The sequence below is a fragment of the Lepeophtheirus salmonis genome, chromosome 9 (genome assembly GCF_016086655.4).
Source record: "Lepeophtheirus salmonis chromosome 9, UVic_Lsal_1.4, whole genome shotgun sequence".
NCBI classification, from domain to species: Eukaryota; Metazoa; Arthropoda; class Copepoda; order Siphonostomatoida; family Caligidae; genus Lepeophtheirus; species Lepeophtheirus salmonis.
The window spans coordinates 17,471,682-17,486,601 of NC_052139.2; the positions used below are offsets into that span (position 1 = coordinate 17,471,682).

The 14,920-nt window shown below is 31.4% G+C and overlaps 2 protein-coding genes across 3 annotated transcripts in view; both read left to right on the plus strand.

Moving 5' to 3' along the window:
* LOC121124046 (uncharacterized) overlaps nt 1–2,372 on the plus strand; it is a 105,624-nt gene extending 103,252 nt beyond the window's left edge. The window contains exons 5-6 of the mRNA XM_040719155.2: nt 1,424–1,622; nt 1,720–2,372. Coding sequence (XP_040575089.1) covers nt 1,424–1,622; nt 1,720–2,035 — 515 coding nt within the window. The 3' untranslated portion in view covers nt 2,036–2,372. The remainder of the gene's footprint in view (nt 1–1,423; nt 1,623–1,719) is intronic.
* Nucleotides 1–14,920, plus strand: part of Polr2I (RNA polymerase II subunit RpII15) — a 566,921-nt gene that overhangs the window by 238,607 nt on the left and 313,394 nt on the right. The window lies entirely within an intron of this gene.

The following is a 14,920-nucleotide window of genomic DNA, read 5'->3' on the forward strand; positions in this document are numbered from 1 at the left end:
AATCTTTAAGGATACTGTGCGTCTCTGTTGAGAACAAAAGAATTTTCAATCAGGTTTTGAAAATAATTGAATGTAGTAGAAATGAAAATTCACTACTTGGGAGTTAAATAATAACGGTGACAGCTTAAAAAAAGGAAATTCGTTCTTTAGATTACCAATTACAAAAAAAAAATAAGGGTGAGCAAAAAATCATACGATTTTTATCACAAGTTATAAGCAAGGATGAAATATTTTATCCTCTGGTATGGTTAAAAAAAGAAAGCGAAATCTAACATGGTCACATTGACAATTCGAATAATATTTTGGAGGAGAACGACTTAGTTGGTAGGACTTGAACACAAGCAGCTATGCGATGAAGCAAATAAATACAAACTCCACTCTGTATCTAGCAATGATATAAGTATGAATCAATCATCAATTCTACTTTGACTCCAACAAGGGATTACACTTATTATTCCTTTACGTTACTTTCCGTAATTTGCGATTTTTCAAAAATCCATAGGTATTAACAAAAAAATCCTATGTTCTTCTTTTCCTCTGCTCCATAATTTGCCCGAATGACCTTTTTTGAAAGAAAATAATCATTTAATTTTTGTAAATTACTTAAGCCTGTATAAAATATCTTTTGAAAAACTGGACATAATTTGAACTCGAACAACAGACACTCGAGATATTTATATAAGTATCGAGGAATCAAGTATTTACTTATTTATTTTCGATATCAAGGAAATTCTAATAATTCCTCCGAAATACAAAGTTATAATTAACAATTCAAAATAAAATAAGGAGTCAAATTTACAAATATTTTGTATGTAATTATTCATGACAAAGGCTAAGAATGACGCCATAACCTACTTATTAATACAAGTTATAAGACCAGTCACACTCTTACAGATTATAACTGACAGTTTTAGCTGCGCAGACCAAGGTCCACGGAATATTCTTATGTTATAAACGTTACATTTTATTGACATAATAAATATTTTGTGGACCTTGGAGTTATTTATTCATAACCCCATATCCAAAACCGATTAAAGAAACTCGAAATTGATCCTTGCTGTTAGACTGAGAGTAAAATTGAGGATCAACATAGGAGATTTTTTTGCCTATATACGTGAAGAATGGAACTATGATTTGTATTTGTTACCATAATATTATAGGTACTTGCAGCTAATCTTATGCAACGCTATGACAGCTCAGCTGCTTCTCTCCTTTCTAAGCATTTTTCGATCTGTTAGAGTTACCATGTCATTTTAGGATTTCTTTTATTTTCACATAGGGATAGTTCATATTTTATACAAGTCTAGATATTATATTATTATGCATTTGTCTTTATTTATTTAGATAAGGGATGGCTTTACAGGAAGCAAGGGGCTATGTTATTGTTAGCCTTATAATATATTTCTATAATTTAATTTCACAGGTCTATATGAAGAAGTCAAAAGAATTGAGCCAGATATATCATTTTCTGATCGTGATAACATCGAGCACAAAGCCTATATCATTTTAGGCTTCAAGAGTCTAGAAACCGGATTTTCCTCCGTCCTTGAAAAGACTTGGAGAGACTGGACCGGTGCTCGATCCATATACCTCAAATTACACGATGAACATGATTTAGCAAGGTAAACTATAATTTATTAAAATAACACCCCCAAAGATACATATATTGTAAAGAGATCCTAGATTTTTAATCATGAACCTTCTTAATCCCATTTTCAGAATCACCTTTTATCATCGAGTAGCTCCCGTAAATCAACTCGACGTCTTTATGTATTTGGTTGTAGTTGAATGTTGGAACGTATGCCCTAGTAACTTAATCCGAGCCCTAGATTTTGTCCAAAGAATGAGGGTTGAAAGACTCAATGGTTATATCTCAATTTATAGAGATCTAGGATCTGAGGATAAGGACTCCAATTATCACAGTGAGAGTTCAAGTGAACGTGAGAGCTTTCCAAATTCGAAATACTCCCGATCCAGCTCCCCAACGCTCGCACCTCCCTCTATCGGAAATGAATTGAAACTGCCTGCCATTTAACACAGATTCATCAGCTTGTACTAAATACTGATCATTAAATCATCATGAGACTTATTCGGCATTCTTTTATTCAATATTATAAATATTAACGATTCTCTTTTCTATCTTCAATTTATTTTATTTTCTAATGCCTTCTTCATTTCGACTCAAATATGTATTTGAACAGAAAAGAAGGTGTACGATTATATATATTATATATAAATATTTTAGATTATTCCAAAAAGAACACTTTTTGAATTCTACTTTTAAATTATAGATTATTTATGTATCGATATAATTATTAATCACTATAAGTATTAATAGATATGAAAGTATTGAAAATGCTTAAATAAAATTATTTTTTCCGTTTTTTATTATTGAACCATTGAGAGGCTATGTGTCTTAAATCGTTCCGTCGTTGAAAAAATTATATATTAAAATAAAATTTTCATAGTGTTTTGCGATTTTCTTTCAAGATAAAATGACTTAAATCTTTGGTACAGACCACTAAAAAAAAGACCAAAATATTATTTATTTTTATATGTATTCTTCCAAACTCAAAATATATGTCAAACTTTAAGCAAGCAAGAACGATTTTTCTCAAAACTGAGCCTGGATTACATTTGTATTCCACTATTAATTAGTTGTCATTCCTTTTAGCTAAAAAAATATCAAACTATACTTGTTAATGCATCTGAAGTTTCTCCAAATTGAACTTGAAGTAGTAGAAATTAAATTTAACAATTAATAAATTATATTTAAAAGAGGAGTATATTCATCGAAACCAATTAATGTGCAAATAGTTTGGCATGAGTGAAAGGTCAAAACAACTGGTTTTCAATGTGAGATGGACATAAGTTCCCTAAAGATGTAGATTGGATCTGCTCACATAGCTTACATACCCTAGTTTGATAGGGTATTGGAGCGCAATGCATAATTATTATGTAACAAGCTTGTGATTGTAAAATATAGTGAGATTAGCTAAGAAAATGATTAGTAGAGATTAAGTCAAGTTACTTTGTTTGTTTACAAAGGAATTTAATAGCTGATTTAACAATAGAAGAAAATCAGGAAAACGTCATTTATTCTTTGGGGGCTTGGCAAAAAGCTGAAAAACATGTAGATAATAAGTTTTACAAACAGAGGGCCAAGCTAGGTTTCATGTCATAAATACAATAAAAGTTTTAACCTTAGCTAACACTCTCAAACTATCCTTATTATGAATTTTGTATTCATAATAAGTTCATAAAATATTGCTTATTATGCATGTATTTTTGAATTTTAAACATAGATTGAGAATTTATCATTTTCTTGAGTTTTTTATTGTTTTCATTTGAACAAATAATGAAAAAAATAGAAAATTAAGAATTCTTGAGATTTTGAAACCTAATGCAAAATTAATTCCGGTATTTTAAAAACTAAAGTTATGTATTGATTAAGTAATAAATCTTGGCTTTGTTTATGAATGATTTGTTAAAAATCTTCAAAAACTGAATTGACTTCTCAAATAAAGTTGAAAAGCCGGGTAAAAACTTGGGCCTGGTTGTTCATAGTTTAGCTGAATTCAACATATTTTTATATCTGATCCCACATATTAAAGAAACAAAAAAAAAAGTATTTGGGTGGGGGGCTACAGCCCATCCCTTGTGGACGCCCCTGTATATTATAGTCCAAAACAAAAATTACTTCATTTTGGGTCTACAACCCCTTACAGACGTCCCTGTGACCGGGGAGGAAAACTTGATGTCCCATTTTTAAAAGGAGTATCTAAATCATAGTTCAGATAGATTCATTGATCTAAGTGTGAGTACTCTGTGCATAGAACTCCCTGTATCTTTTTATGAATAGATGAGAATGTGTTAAAGGACTAAAAATTAAAGGGTCCATTTTTTTAAATCTATTTATATAGTAACAAGTTTATCATTTTTTTAAAATCATTGAAAAATATTTTAGAGTCATAAAATATTATATATCGAGGTTTGTTGATAAAACATGCTTAAAATGTTGCGACGACAAATGTCATAAATATATTATAACTTATCATTTCACAACTACCTTCTTTTATCCCCTCTTAACCTTGACTGACATAGAGGAAAGGAAAAGTTTGAAAAAACTCTGTAATTTTATTATTGCCAACTGTTGATTATTACACAGATAATAGTTATTAATTATTAAACACATTGAATAGATAATTTCATCCAAATTAGTATTAATTAAAGAGTATGAAATGAACGGAATTTTAAAAGAATGTTCTGGATTTATTTATTGTCCTTTTTTTTTAAATTCAGCTGCTTTAAATCGTACAAGGGTCAACCTGTGAAAATTAACAAAAACTACTGTAAAGAAAATTCTTTAAAAGAGTGATTATGATACGAAAATAATAAAAAATTAAAAAAGATTTGAAGAATGACAATTTTTATATTCTACATATGAGCCAATTTATAAAGGAGTACATACATGGTTGATTTATTTTATATAATTGTCATTGGGCTCTACAGCAGCCTCGATACGAGGTCTGAAACTTTGGCATGCCCAGATAACTTCTGTTTTTGGAAAGTTGGACCAAGCGTCACGAATTGCTGATATTAAAGTATTCAATTTTGTGTAAAAATTCAAAAGAGTTAAGGTATGGGTTTGGGTAGGCAACTTCTTCTTGTCCGATAAATTCTTGAAATGCCAGCAGCAGAATTCTTGTGCTTAATGGCTGTGGCACCTGATGCATCAGATGAGTGATGTATGTACTACAATTTAAAAGCAGATGTCTTTAAGACGATTTGTGATTATGATTCATCATGAAAAGGACCACAGAACTCAAAGCCGAATTAAGTTTCACATTGAAACGTCATTTTTAACTTTCCTGAAATTAAGTTATTTGACACACAAAATTTTATTCAAAATGGACGAAAAAAAATAAAAGTGTAAATTTTCCTCAATGAAAAATTGCCGTTTATAAAAAAAAATTATGAAGTTTCTGTGCTTAAAAAAATCTTGGGGCTCTTTAAAGATTCTGAAATTGGGTATAGAGATAAAAAGTTTAAAAAGCACTAGTTTTGAAAAAATTAGAGATAAAATAAATTTGATAGTAACTAAGAAATCTTGGCCAAAAATTAAGGAAAAGTATCCTAGCTTGGCTTTGTTTTGACGAGCCCCCTAAGTATAAAATATATAATCGAAAAGAAAACGTGTTCTAGTATTACTTCCAATGAAAATGTAATTTGAATAACTTAATAATGATCTGAAAATATTATAGAGTTAAATTTTCAAATAATAACATTTTGCAAAGTAGTGGAGGATTAGTACATTTTTTGTAAACGAACGTTAACTCGTAAAACAAAGCTAGTCACATTTATCTATTATCTGTTAGGAGTTACTCTTCAAAGTTTCAGCCACTTTGACAGTTATTATTTAACAGTTGTTTGAGTCAGTAGTGTACATATGTGAGTATTTTTGGCACAATGAAAAAAATTGAATATCGAGCTGCCATAAAACTTTTATTTTTGAAAGGGGAGCCTTTAAATGGATTCAAACAATAGCAGATATATAAAAACTTGTTGTTTTAAAATTTGGCGCGTCTACGTCAATCCAACTCTGAGTAATTGAGGCAAAAATAAAAAGTGTCTCGTGACCAATTGTTTTGCAGAGAAAAAGGAGTATTTTATTTATCCACTCTGACTCTAGTATTTTGAATGTCACCGACTTTATACCCACAAATAATTTTTAAAATATACTTTATAGCCTATATTAAGTACTATTGAGTCTAGATACTATTCATATAGATCTAATTTATAACTTGTGTGAAAATATTAGGTTAGTGATGATTGACAAAAAAAGAATAAAGTTGAAGTTTCGCAGATGACATGACAAAAATGTACTCTAGGACAGTGGAGTAAATTAAACAATCTATAATAAGTCAACAACAAATTATTGAAGAATTCAAACTAGTTTGACAGTTAACTTTTAAAGGTCCAAAATTGTCTCTAGCTGTGGGGGAGGTTTAAGTATTAGGAACTTTAAAATAGTTCCGGTCCTTAAAATATTGGATCCTGTGGTGACATTGGACGAGAGTGACACAATTGAGAACCAAAGAGAAATCCAACACAGAATAAGGAGGGGAATATGGAGATATACAGGTCTAATTGGAAAAAATATCCACCCTTATATTTATATGTGGAAGACTCTTATTTTACCAAGATTCATCCATCTTTTGAGGGCCCTTCTCGAAGAACATTTCTATGAGGATAGAACAAATTTGTAGTGTTTTTTTTTTGTTTGTTTCTGACTGGACCATCCAGGATAATTACATTGAAGAGCACAGCAGCTCCCAAAAGTACGGTGGACTGGGATTGATCTCCTTCAAATACTTTTGGAAGGTTATGGTATTCTATTGGTTCAGGAGTTTAACGGAAAAAAACTCGTTTTGGGCTAGGATTTTTCAAGAAAAACTGAATAGCATAATAGATCATAAAAATTTCTCTAATTGTGTGTGAATTTCATTTTTATTCTTTGGGAAATTTTAAGAAATATATATCAACAAATTATTCTTATGAACCCTTTGGAGGCTCCGCAAATTTTACGACAAGGATCTTCTTTTTTTTTTTTTTTCAATATTAAATTTTAACGTCTTGTTCTAAATCTTAAAGGAAACCGTTTCATAGAACAATCTTTACTAAATGATACCCCCATAGATATCATCAATAACTCTTTGCCAAAAAAAAATTTAAGAATTTTAAATATTTTGATTGGGCCTAAATGATTACGATTAATGACAAAATTATTTTCGTAAATAAAAATGCTAAACCCTTTACTAAACTAATTCAGTTGGTGAACTGAGGTATTTTAATATGATATTCATAGATTTTTTAGCCCTCCCCCGTTTTTTCGGAGTTGACAACCTGAAAATGAAATTTTCATTTCATAATCTATTATCATCATTATTTTATTCCTTAGGATTAAACTTCATTTTCTACTACATACAAGCTATCATTGATATATTGACCGGATTGAACATTTGTGTGTGCTCATAAAAGACGGAGAGTAACAGTGAGGATCAGCTGTAGAGTTATAGTTGTAAGTCCTTGTTTGACATAGGGTAGAATAACGGATCAATATCGATACGGATTTGTGTTAATTTTATTCATCTCGTAGCTACTCCCAGCTCATTTAATTAAGCGCCATGTCAGCTAAGCAGCTCTCCTACCAAACATCTTTCCAATTATTAGTGTAGGAAATATTGGCCAGTATGTAATAAAATAAAGTGGGATTTTTCCCCAATGAATTAATCATAAATTAATATATTTTACATTTTATAAAGGACTCATATGGGGGTCAGTATAAATAGTAATGAGGATCATGTGTATTTTGGGCATTTAAAAAAAAAGAAAATCAAAATGGTAACCCTGACAATGGGTATTACGAGAATAGATTAGCTGTCAACACGTTTCATTAAATCAGCTACAAATAGCTATGACTAAGGGAGAGGGGGGAAGGAACTAAACCAGAAAATTGAATTCCTCCGATGTCGATACGCAATTCTACTTACTCTGAGCCCAACAAATCTTCAGGGTTCCTCTCCTTCTTTACTGAGTACAACCAAATACTCAATCCCGTTTGGTAGCCATCAATGATAGCTTGAATGTATGCAGTAGAAAAGGAAGTTAACTCTTCAGGAATTAAATAATTATGATAATTAATAGCTTATGAAAACAAAAATCATTCTTCAGAATGCCCCAACTTTAAAAAAACAATGCATCCGATCTCTGACGATGATATAGAGGGCATATGCATAAGAAAAGAACGGGCTGATGAATATTCGGATAACTTATTACACCAAAAATAATTGAAAACTAAACAAAGTTCGGGCAGGTAATAGTCGGGGGTATATTTGACCTTTACAGAATAAAAATCCCCAGCAGCAAAAAAGACATATAAGAAATGTATTTACCAAAGAAAGTCATGAAAATAAGGTTTATATAAAAAACACTTTTATGAACTATTCGGCCAAACTTTGTTGCCCCTCCCCCAAGTATCCTATTCAACGCCTATTTTAGGAGGCGTACTATAACTTTGGACTGTTTAAGAACCCATAACAGGAACAGGACTGAACTTATGAACAATGGATACAACTTGTGTATTGTCAGTCCTGATTTATTCGGTCCAATTCATTCCAGTCATAGGACCGGTCCTTAGGACTATCAGTACTGGAACTGATTAAACAAAGAAGAAATAACGGTGAGTGACGTCATCAAGTACCGAATTTTATAAGGGGTTTGGACTGATATGAAGGAATTAACTGGACTGGACCGAGACTGAACTGGAAGTAGTCTTCAGTCCTAAATACGAAAAAACACAACACTAGATAAGAACCTCCAAGAATTAATACAAATACACTTTTATTTAACTCTATTTTATTATATAAAATAAAATAAAAAACAAATTCTGTTATCGTATGTAGTACATCAGTATGAATGCTTATTTTTTAATTTATGTTTCAGACTTTTTAGAATGTGTGTTCTTGGCATCACTTGCCTCATTTAAGATCGCCGTATATTCAATATCCTTACGCCTGGTGTAGAGGTAGATATTACTTACAAAGGCTACAGCAAATAGGGAGAAGGTAACCCACATGAAAGCCCATGGACAACTGTCCACAGTCGCATTATAAGTTTTTCGAAATATCATGTGTGAAAATAAGGGGAAAATCGTCGTTAGAATAGAATTTGATGCAAAGACACTTGATACTTCTTGACCAGGAGAAATGCACTTGGTCATAAGGGATCGAGCACTCGTCCATCGACATGCATCAAAGCTCATGATCAACCTCGCCAATATATATTCTGGCCAATAGTTGTGACTCGACAAAGCACAAAAAATGCCAATCAAATCAAATATGGACACAAGAATAAGAATTGCAGTTTCGTGAAGCTTCAAAACACGTCGAAGAAAAGGCAAAACAGCCAACTGATGGAGTATATTTAAGACTTGAAGCATCATTTTGAGCTGAGCATAGTTCGTTCCTTTTTGATCAAACTCAGAATTATCAAATATGCGAAGTAAATAAAGATATTCAATCCCATAAAAAGAAGTTGTGGCATAGTATAGACCAAAGAGAAAGAATTGAAGGACGAGTAAGGAACGAACGCCGTTTTCACGTTTCTTTACAATACACTCTATAGTGTTGAGTAAAGGATTCACAATCACATCAACAACAAAGGTTTTCAATCCAAAAGGCGATTCTGAGTTAACGGATCCTTGGTTATTTTCTTTGATATCCCTTGGTTCCTCCACGAAAAATATCAAATATATGATGGATACGAGAATAGATCCAATTCGTATGGAATAGCTCATGACGTACCCAAAGTTGTTAAAGATAATCGGACTCAATATGGTCCCTAAAGATGCATTTTTACATTGATAGATATTTGTATATGATTAGTTAAAGCAAAGAATATTCTATTCATGGAACGAATCTTCTTTTATTCCCTTCTTGTTTTGACCTAGTATATACTATTTTTTTAAATGAAAGAAAGAATTGAGTTACAACAATCGTGCAATGAATGTTTGAAGCAATTGAAAGAGCTTTTTTAAGGCATTATTACTCTGTAAGTATAGATTAAATACATAGAAAGACCAAAGTAGTTATACATATATTCCTTCACTCTTTGTGTACGATATATTTTTTTTACTTAAAGTAACCTACAGAAACAGCATTTCTTCAAAAATCAAATTTAACTATTTTTCTAAAAAGTTATAAAAGTTTTCATTTAAAATTAATACTTAAAAACAGTATTTTTGATTTCATTTTATGTCATCTATGAATGTGAATGTAATAAAAAAAACTTTTTTATCATACTTTTTGTAATATATATGTTTTTTTAAATGTTTCTTCAATTGGTCGGATGTAGCTACACTTATTAAGTATAAGTAAATATTTTATTATTACCATTACTCTGTCTGATCTGTAGGATTAGTCATTTACTGTTCTAAGTCATTTTTTGCAAGCCTTTTTACTTCTAGTAATTTTGCCTCTTCGAGATTTTGCCACATGACATATTCGCCGCCTTTGTGTGTTTTGTATTATTAGATTGTATATTCCCTTTAGTCATTACTAGTGATGTGTCACGAGCAAAATTCGTAAATTGGTACTCCATTTTTATGAAGTAAACAAAAAATATGCCAAAAACTCGACTCGTGTATCTAAAATGCGTAACTTGTCAATAATTATGCTTCTCAGTTTTTTTCCTTTTTTTAATATTATAGCATGTAAATAGTCAAACTGTATTTTTTGAATTCAGATTTCAAAAGTTTTGCGTCCGCTTTATTTGAGTTGGTTAAGAATGTAAATCTTATTATTCCTTGTTAGAGGAGGGAAAAACAATTTTTAAATGACAAAATATGATTTTTTGACTCACAAATTTTATTAGTGTGCAAAAAGTGTTAGGTAGTGTCAGGGGACTCTGCATGGGGTGGACTGGAGGGGCTGTAGTACCCTTAAATCAATGAACTTTTGTCTTTATCAGCCCAAAATTATTATTTAGGCAAAAATTGTACGTTTAATTCCCATGAGAGTAAAGAGTATTCGAACGAGTAACAAGTATTCAAGTGAGTAACAATTAAAGCTCGTAATTCCTCGAATGATTATTCTATAAACTCGAGCAGCACATCACAATCCATTAATATTAAAACATTCCCTTCATTCTATTGATGGACTTTCTTACAATTCTTCAAGCTTCAAATAAAAAGCGTTTCTAAGATAAGGTGCAAATAGTCTTTTCGAAATAGACTCATGATCCCGGATCTGTTACTCCTTTATTCTTATTTCCTTGCTGTTTACCATTTGACTTCTTCTTTATATCTAAACCTGAGATACAACAGCAAAGGTAAAGCTCGGACCTATAATATAAAACTCTTAAAGGAGGCGAATATGTCATGCGGCAAAATATCAAAGGGAAGAAATTACTAGAGGCAAAATTGTATCACGTAAAAATTACCAGCGACTAAAATACTAACGACAAAACTACCATTCACAGTCTTGAACATTATGTATTTTTCCTTCTCTAGGAGCGAATGAGAATCGAACCTAAGCACTTTGAATTGGATAATTATTTCTTCAAAGCACTTTGTCCATTAAGGTATAATCTAAATATTGTTTTTATAAATGCAAAAAGTTCTAATTGTTATCAAAGTCCTAAGACTGTACTAGACTAGACCGAATAAATAAGGATTAATAGAACATTTACAGTAAATATTTCCTACAAGAGAATCCATATATCCTCCATATAGATTTAAGATATTTATTAACCGATTTTTTAACTCAATTCTTTGTTTTATTAAATAAGTATTCAACTCTCTAAAAAAATCCCTTCACAAATCTCGAAAAGGATTGGGGGGGGTCTGGTTCTGAAAGGAACTAGAGCCAAAACATTTTAACTTTATCTTAATTCCAACCTACACTGACCAATTTAGGACCAAAAAAGAAAGAAATAAAAAGAATACATGTTTTATGTATAGAGTGAGGACCCTAAACTGGTAGAAGCATTTAAATACGAAACAAAAATAAACTAGTTTTGTTTTTATCCCAAGTCTCTAAGCGTAGAAATGTTGGAGAACAAAAAAAAAACGGAAGACATCGGGTTGAGTGCCGAGAAAGCTGAAGAAGCCATAGGCATCTCCATCTGGACGACTCCCTACTACATCAAAAAGTCAATTACAAACCCAAAGCTTTTGAAGCAACAAGTTGGCTGACTTCCGACCTACTTCTATGTGGTCCTCCTCTATCCCTAACCTCAACCCCCTGGAACCCAAATTTGGATTCCCTCCGAGCTGCCGTCAGAATAAAGTGGTACGCATTCAACACAGCCTTCATTTTCAAGTGTTGCCAACCTGTTCACCGGCGTGTGAAGACGTATATTGCTTGTGAAGGGGAGGGAACATATTAAAAAAAAATATAGCTTAATATAGTATTTAAACATTCATTGCTTTTGAGTTGTCTTCTTATATACCATAAAAATGAAGTTTTTATGGTATATATTCATACTACTTCCAGTTTTTGGTCCCCACTTTACACTTATTGGTATTTTTTCTACTTTAATAAAGAAATTAATTATTAAATAAGAGAGACTAAATTAAAACGATCGTGCATGTTTAATTTTTAAGAAATTGTTACTATTATTTTATATTTTTTTTTTGGTGGATCAATAAATTTTATTTCATCCAAATTATACTGAATGAAAAAAGTTATTTTAATTCTTTAAAATACATTAAGACATCAACGAAAATGAACAGATATTATGGTTTTGCTTTGTTTGCTTGTTTTTTAGTTAGGAGTATAACGAAAAAAGTTACAGATAGATTTTGACAAACTTGGTACGAAGATTATACATAGTCCTAGTAAAAAGCCATTGAATTTTGAGAGGTCAAGGTCAAGCTAATACCAAAAGTAAAAATTCATAACCGACCATAACTTTAGAACAAATTGATATACATAACTCAATTGTATTTTAGGCAAAGTTTTTGCGCTCTATGTAATGCCTTTTCTAGTTACACGATTTTTTAATTCAATTATCTCTTTCATTTAATAATTATTCTATACTAGTAGTCCTATCGAAAAACTACGTGAAAAAACGCACTCCATATATAGCGTATTCTTATTCTAAAGTATTGTTCAAATGAAAGGATATCACTTTCTTAAGGAAACTATGATCCATTTAATTACGTAAAAGTATTTGAAGTATCTATCAATGTCATTCCTAGAAGCATTCCAGCATCGCACATTGCCCCAAATATAGAAATTTTGATGGCTCTATTGTCTTTGTTGGAAGTTAAAGTTGCATAAGAGTAATAGCCCATCATATATATCTGCATTCCTCCAGAGAGCGACCAAAGGGCTGAATTCAAATAAAAGTATTCTAATGGTAGCTCTCTAAGGAAATGAAATTAGTTCTCCATGTTTTATGAATTCCAAAAGAAATCCTTATTGAGTATTGTTAAATAAAATGGACTCTTTAAGGACTTCAAAGTAAAATAAAATATAGGAAGTCCCTGCATAACGCGGTTTCACACATCACAGATTTCTTATAACGCGATGTTTGGAGTTATTAATGTGGTATACAGAGTAGACAAGAAACCCCCGGAATAGCTTTAAAGGCTAATTATTAGTAGTGGAGAGGTGTGTAATAAAAAATTGAATACTTGTTACAAGCTAAATGTGTTAACAACAGCCGAACCTAAATCCCTGTGGTTTTTACCTGCTGAGCAGGGTAGAGAGGATCACCTGTAGGAATAATTATGCCTCAGTTGAAGCCTTGAAGACCTCCATCGTCAATACAATGAAGGAAATGGATCCGCATGAGGTAGCAAAGACATGCAAGGTATTCAGGTGTCGTGTACAGATCGATAACGAAGGCTCTCATTATGAATAATCATTTAAATTTATTGTGCCTTTCAAATGCTTAAAACTTATCTTTCTATATCTTATACAAGTATCATAATTAGCCGTTAAAGTTATTCCGGATATACCTTGTCCACCCTGTGTTATCCTTATATTGCAGAATTGTTGTTTTTTTTATATTGAGGTAACCAATAATTTTTGTAGCTGTTGTTCAGTTTGTTCATACTACGCCTGTATATTCATATTAAATGGGATTATCCTGTAAGTATTCGATTTGATACCTAGACTTCAAATTTTTGGTTATTATTTATCATACAAGCTTTTGTTAATTTTTTTTTGCTTAAGTTCCGATAATTTAAATTTCGCAATATTGAAATGAACAAATTAAAACTCCAGTAAATTCAAGATTCAGATTACATTTTACAAGTATTTTTTCTACTAGCATACATTATTTTATATAATATATGATGATAAAATGTGCTTATTCATCATAGCCATACTAAAAAAATCAAAGGAAAAATAGTAAAAAGTGGACTTAGAAAAATAGAAAATAATTTATCTCATTTTACGTTTTTTAGTCCTGAAAGAGGACATATTTTTATTGTTCCCAAAAACCGCGATAAGTAGAGTCCCGGTATGTTAAATTAACTCAAATAAAACATGGAGAAGAGAAAATTAGGAGATCCCTGATGAAAATGTAGCAAATTAATCCGTTGATGCTAGCGAGCAAGAATCCTACGGAGGGTATAAGGAGCAATAACTTTCTCTTGGCATATTTATCCGCCAAACTTCCTACAAAAAATATGTAAATCCCTCCCGGAACGTTATTGATCCAGTCTGCCAGTATTTCAAATTCATTCCATCGCCTCTGAACTTTAAATTGAACATTTCTATAGCTGGAGAGATCATCACAAACAGTTTGATTGTAATTCATTTCTAAATGACATATTTTCCATATCTGAATATTAGTCGTGAGTTGATTACCTTCTAGAACAGAATATGCAAAGTAGTCCAGGAATAACTGTGGCTCAATAGTTATATATTGAATGATGGTCACTACGAGGCTCTTGATTGCCCTCATTCTATCACTCTTTCTTATAGGCCATACGCACTTCACTAAATCATTTATGAATATAACTGATGAAAATATTATCAACTAATTGAATGTATCCCCTTTTACAGCAAAGGCGAAGGCCTTCAAATATATACAAGAGAAATTATTTGTCAAAAATCCATCATTTTTCCCCCTCTCGCCTGAATTCATGAAGAAGAAAAAAGTTGGAGAGGAAGAAGCACTCTAACTTAATTACGTAAGTCCATATTCAAACTTGTCATTTTTAATATTGAATACTTTTTTTTCAGCATATACTAAAAATATGGGATGATTAAAACAGTTGGATCTCACATTGTTGGGTTCTAGGACAAAAAATAAAGTTGATAATGATTCAAAGATAGGACAGATCCACATTTTCTCGGATTCGGGTCAGGTCGGATATTTAGACGTAAATATTTGAGTAAAT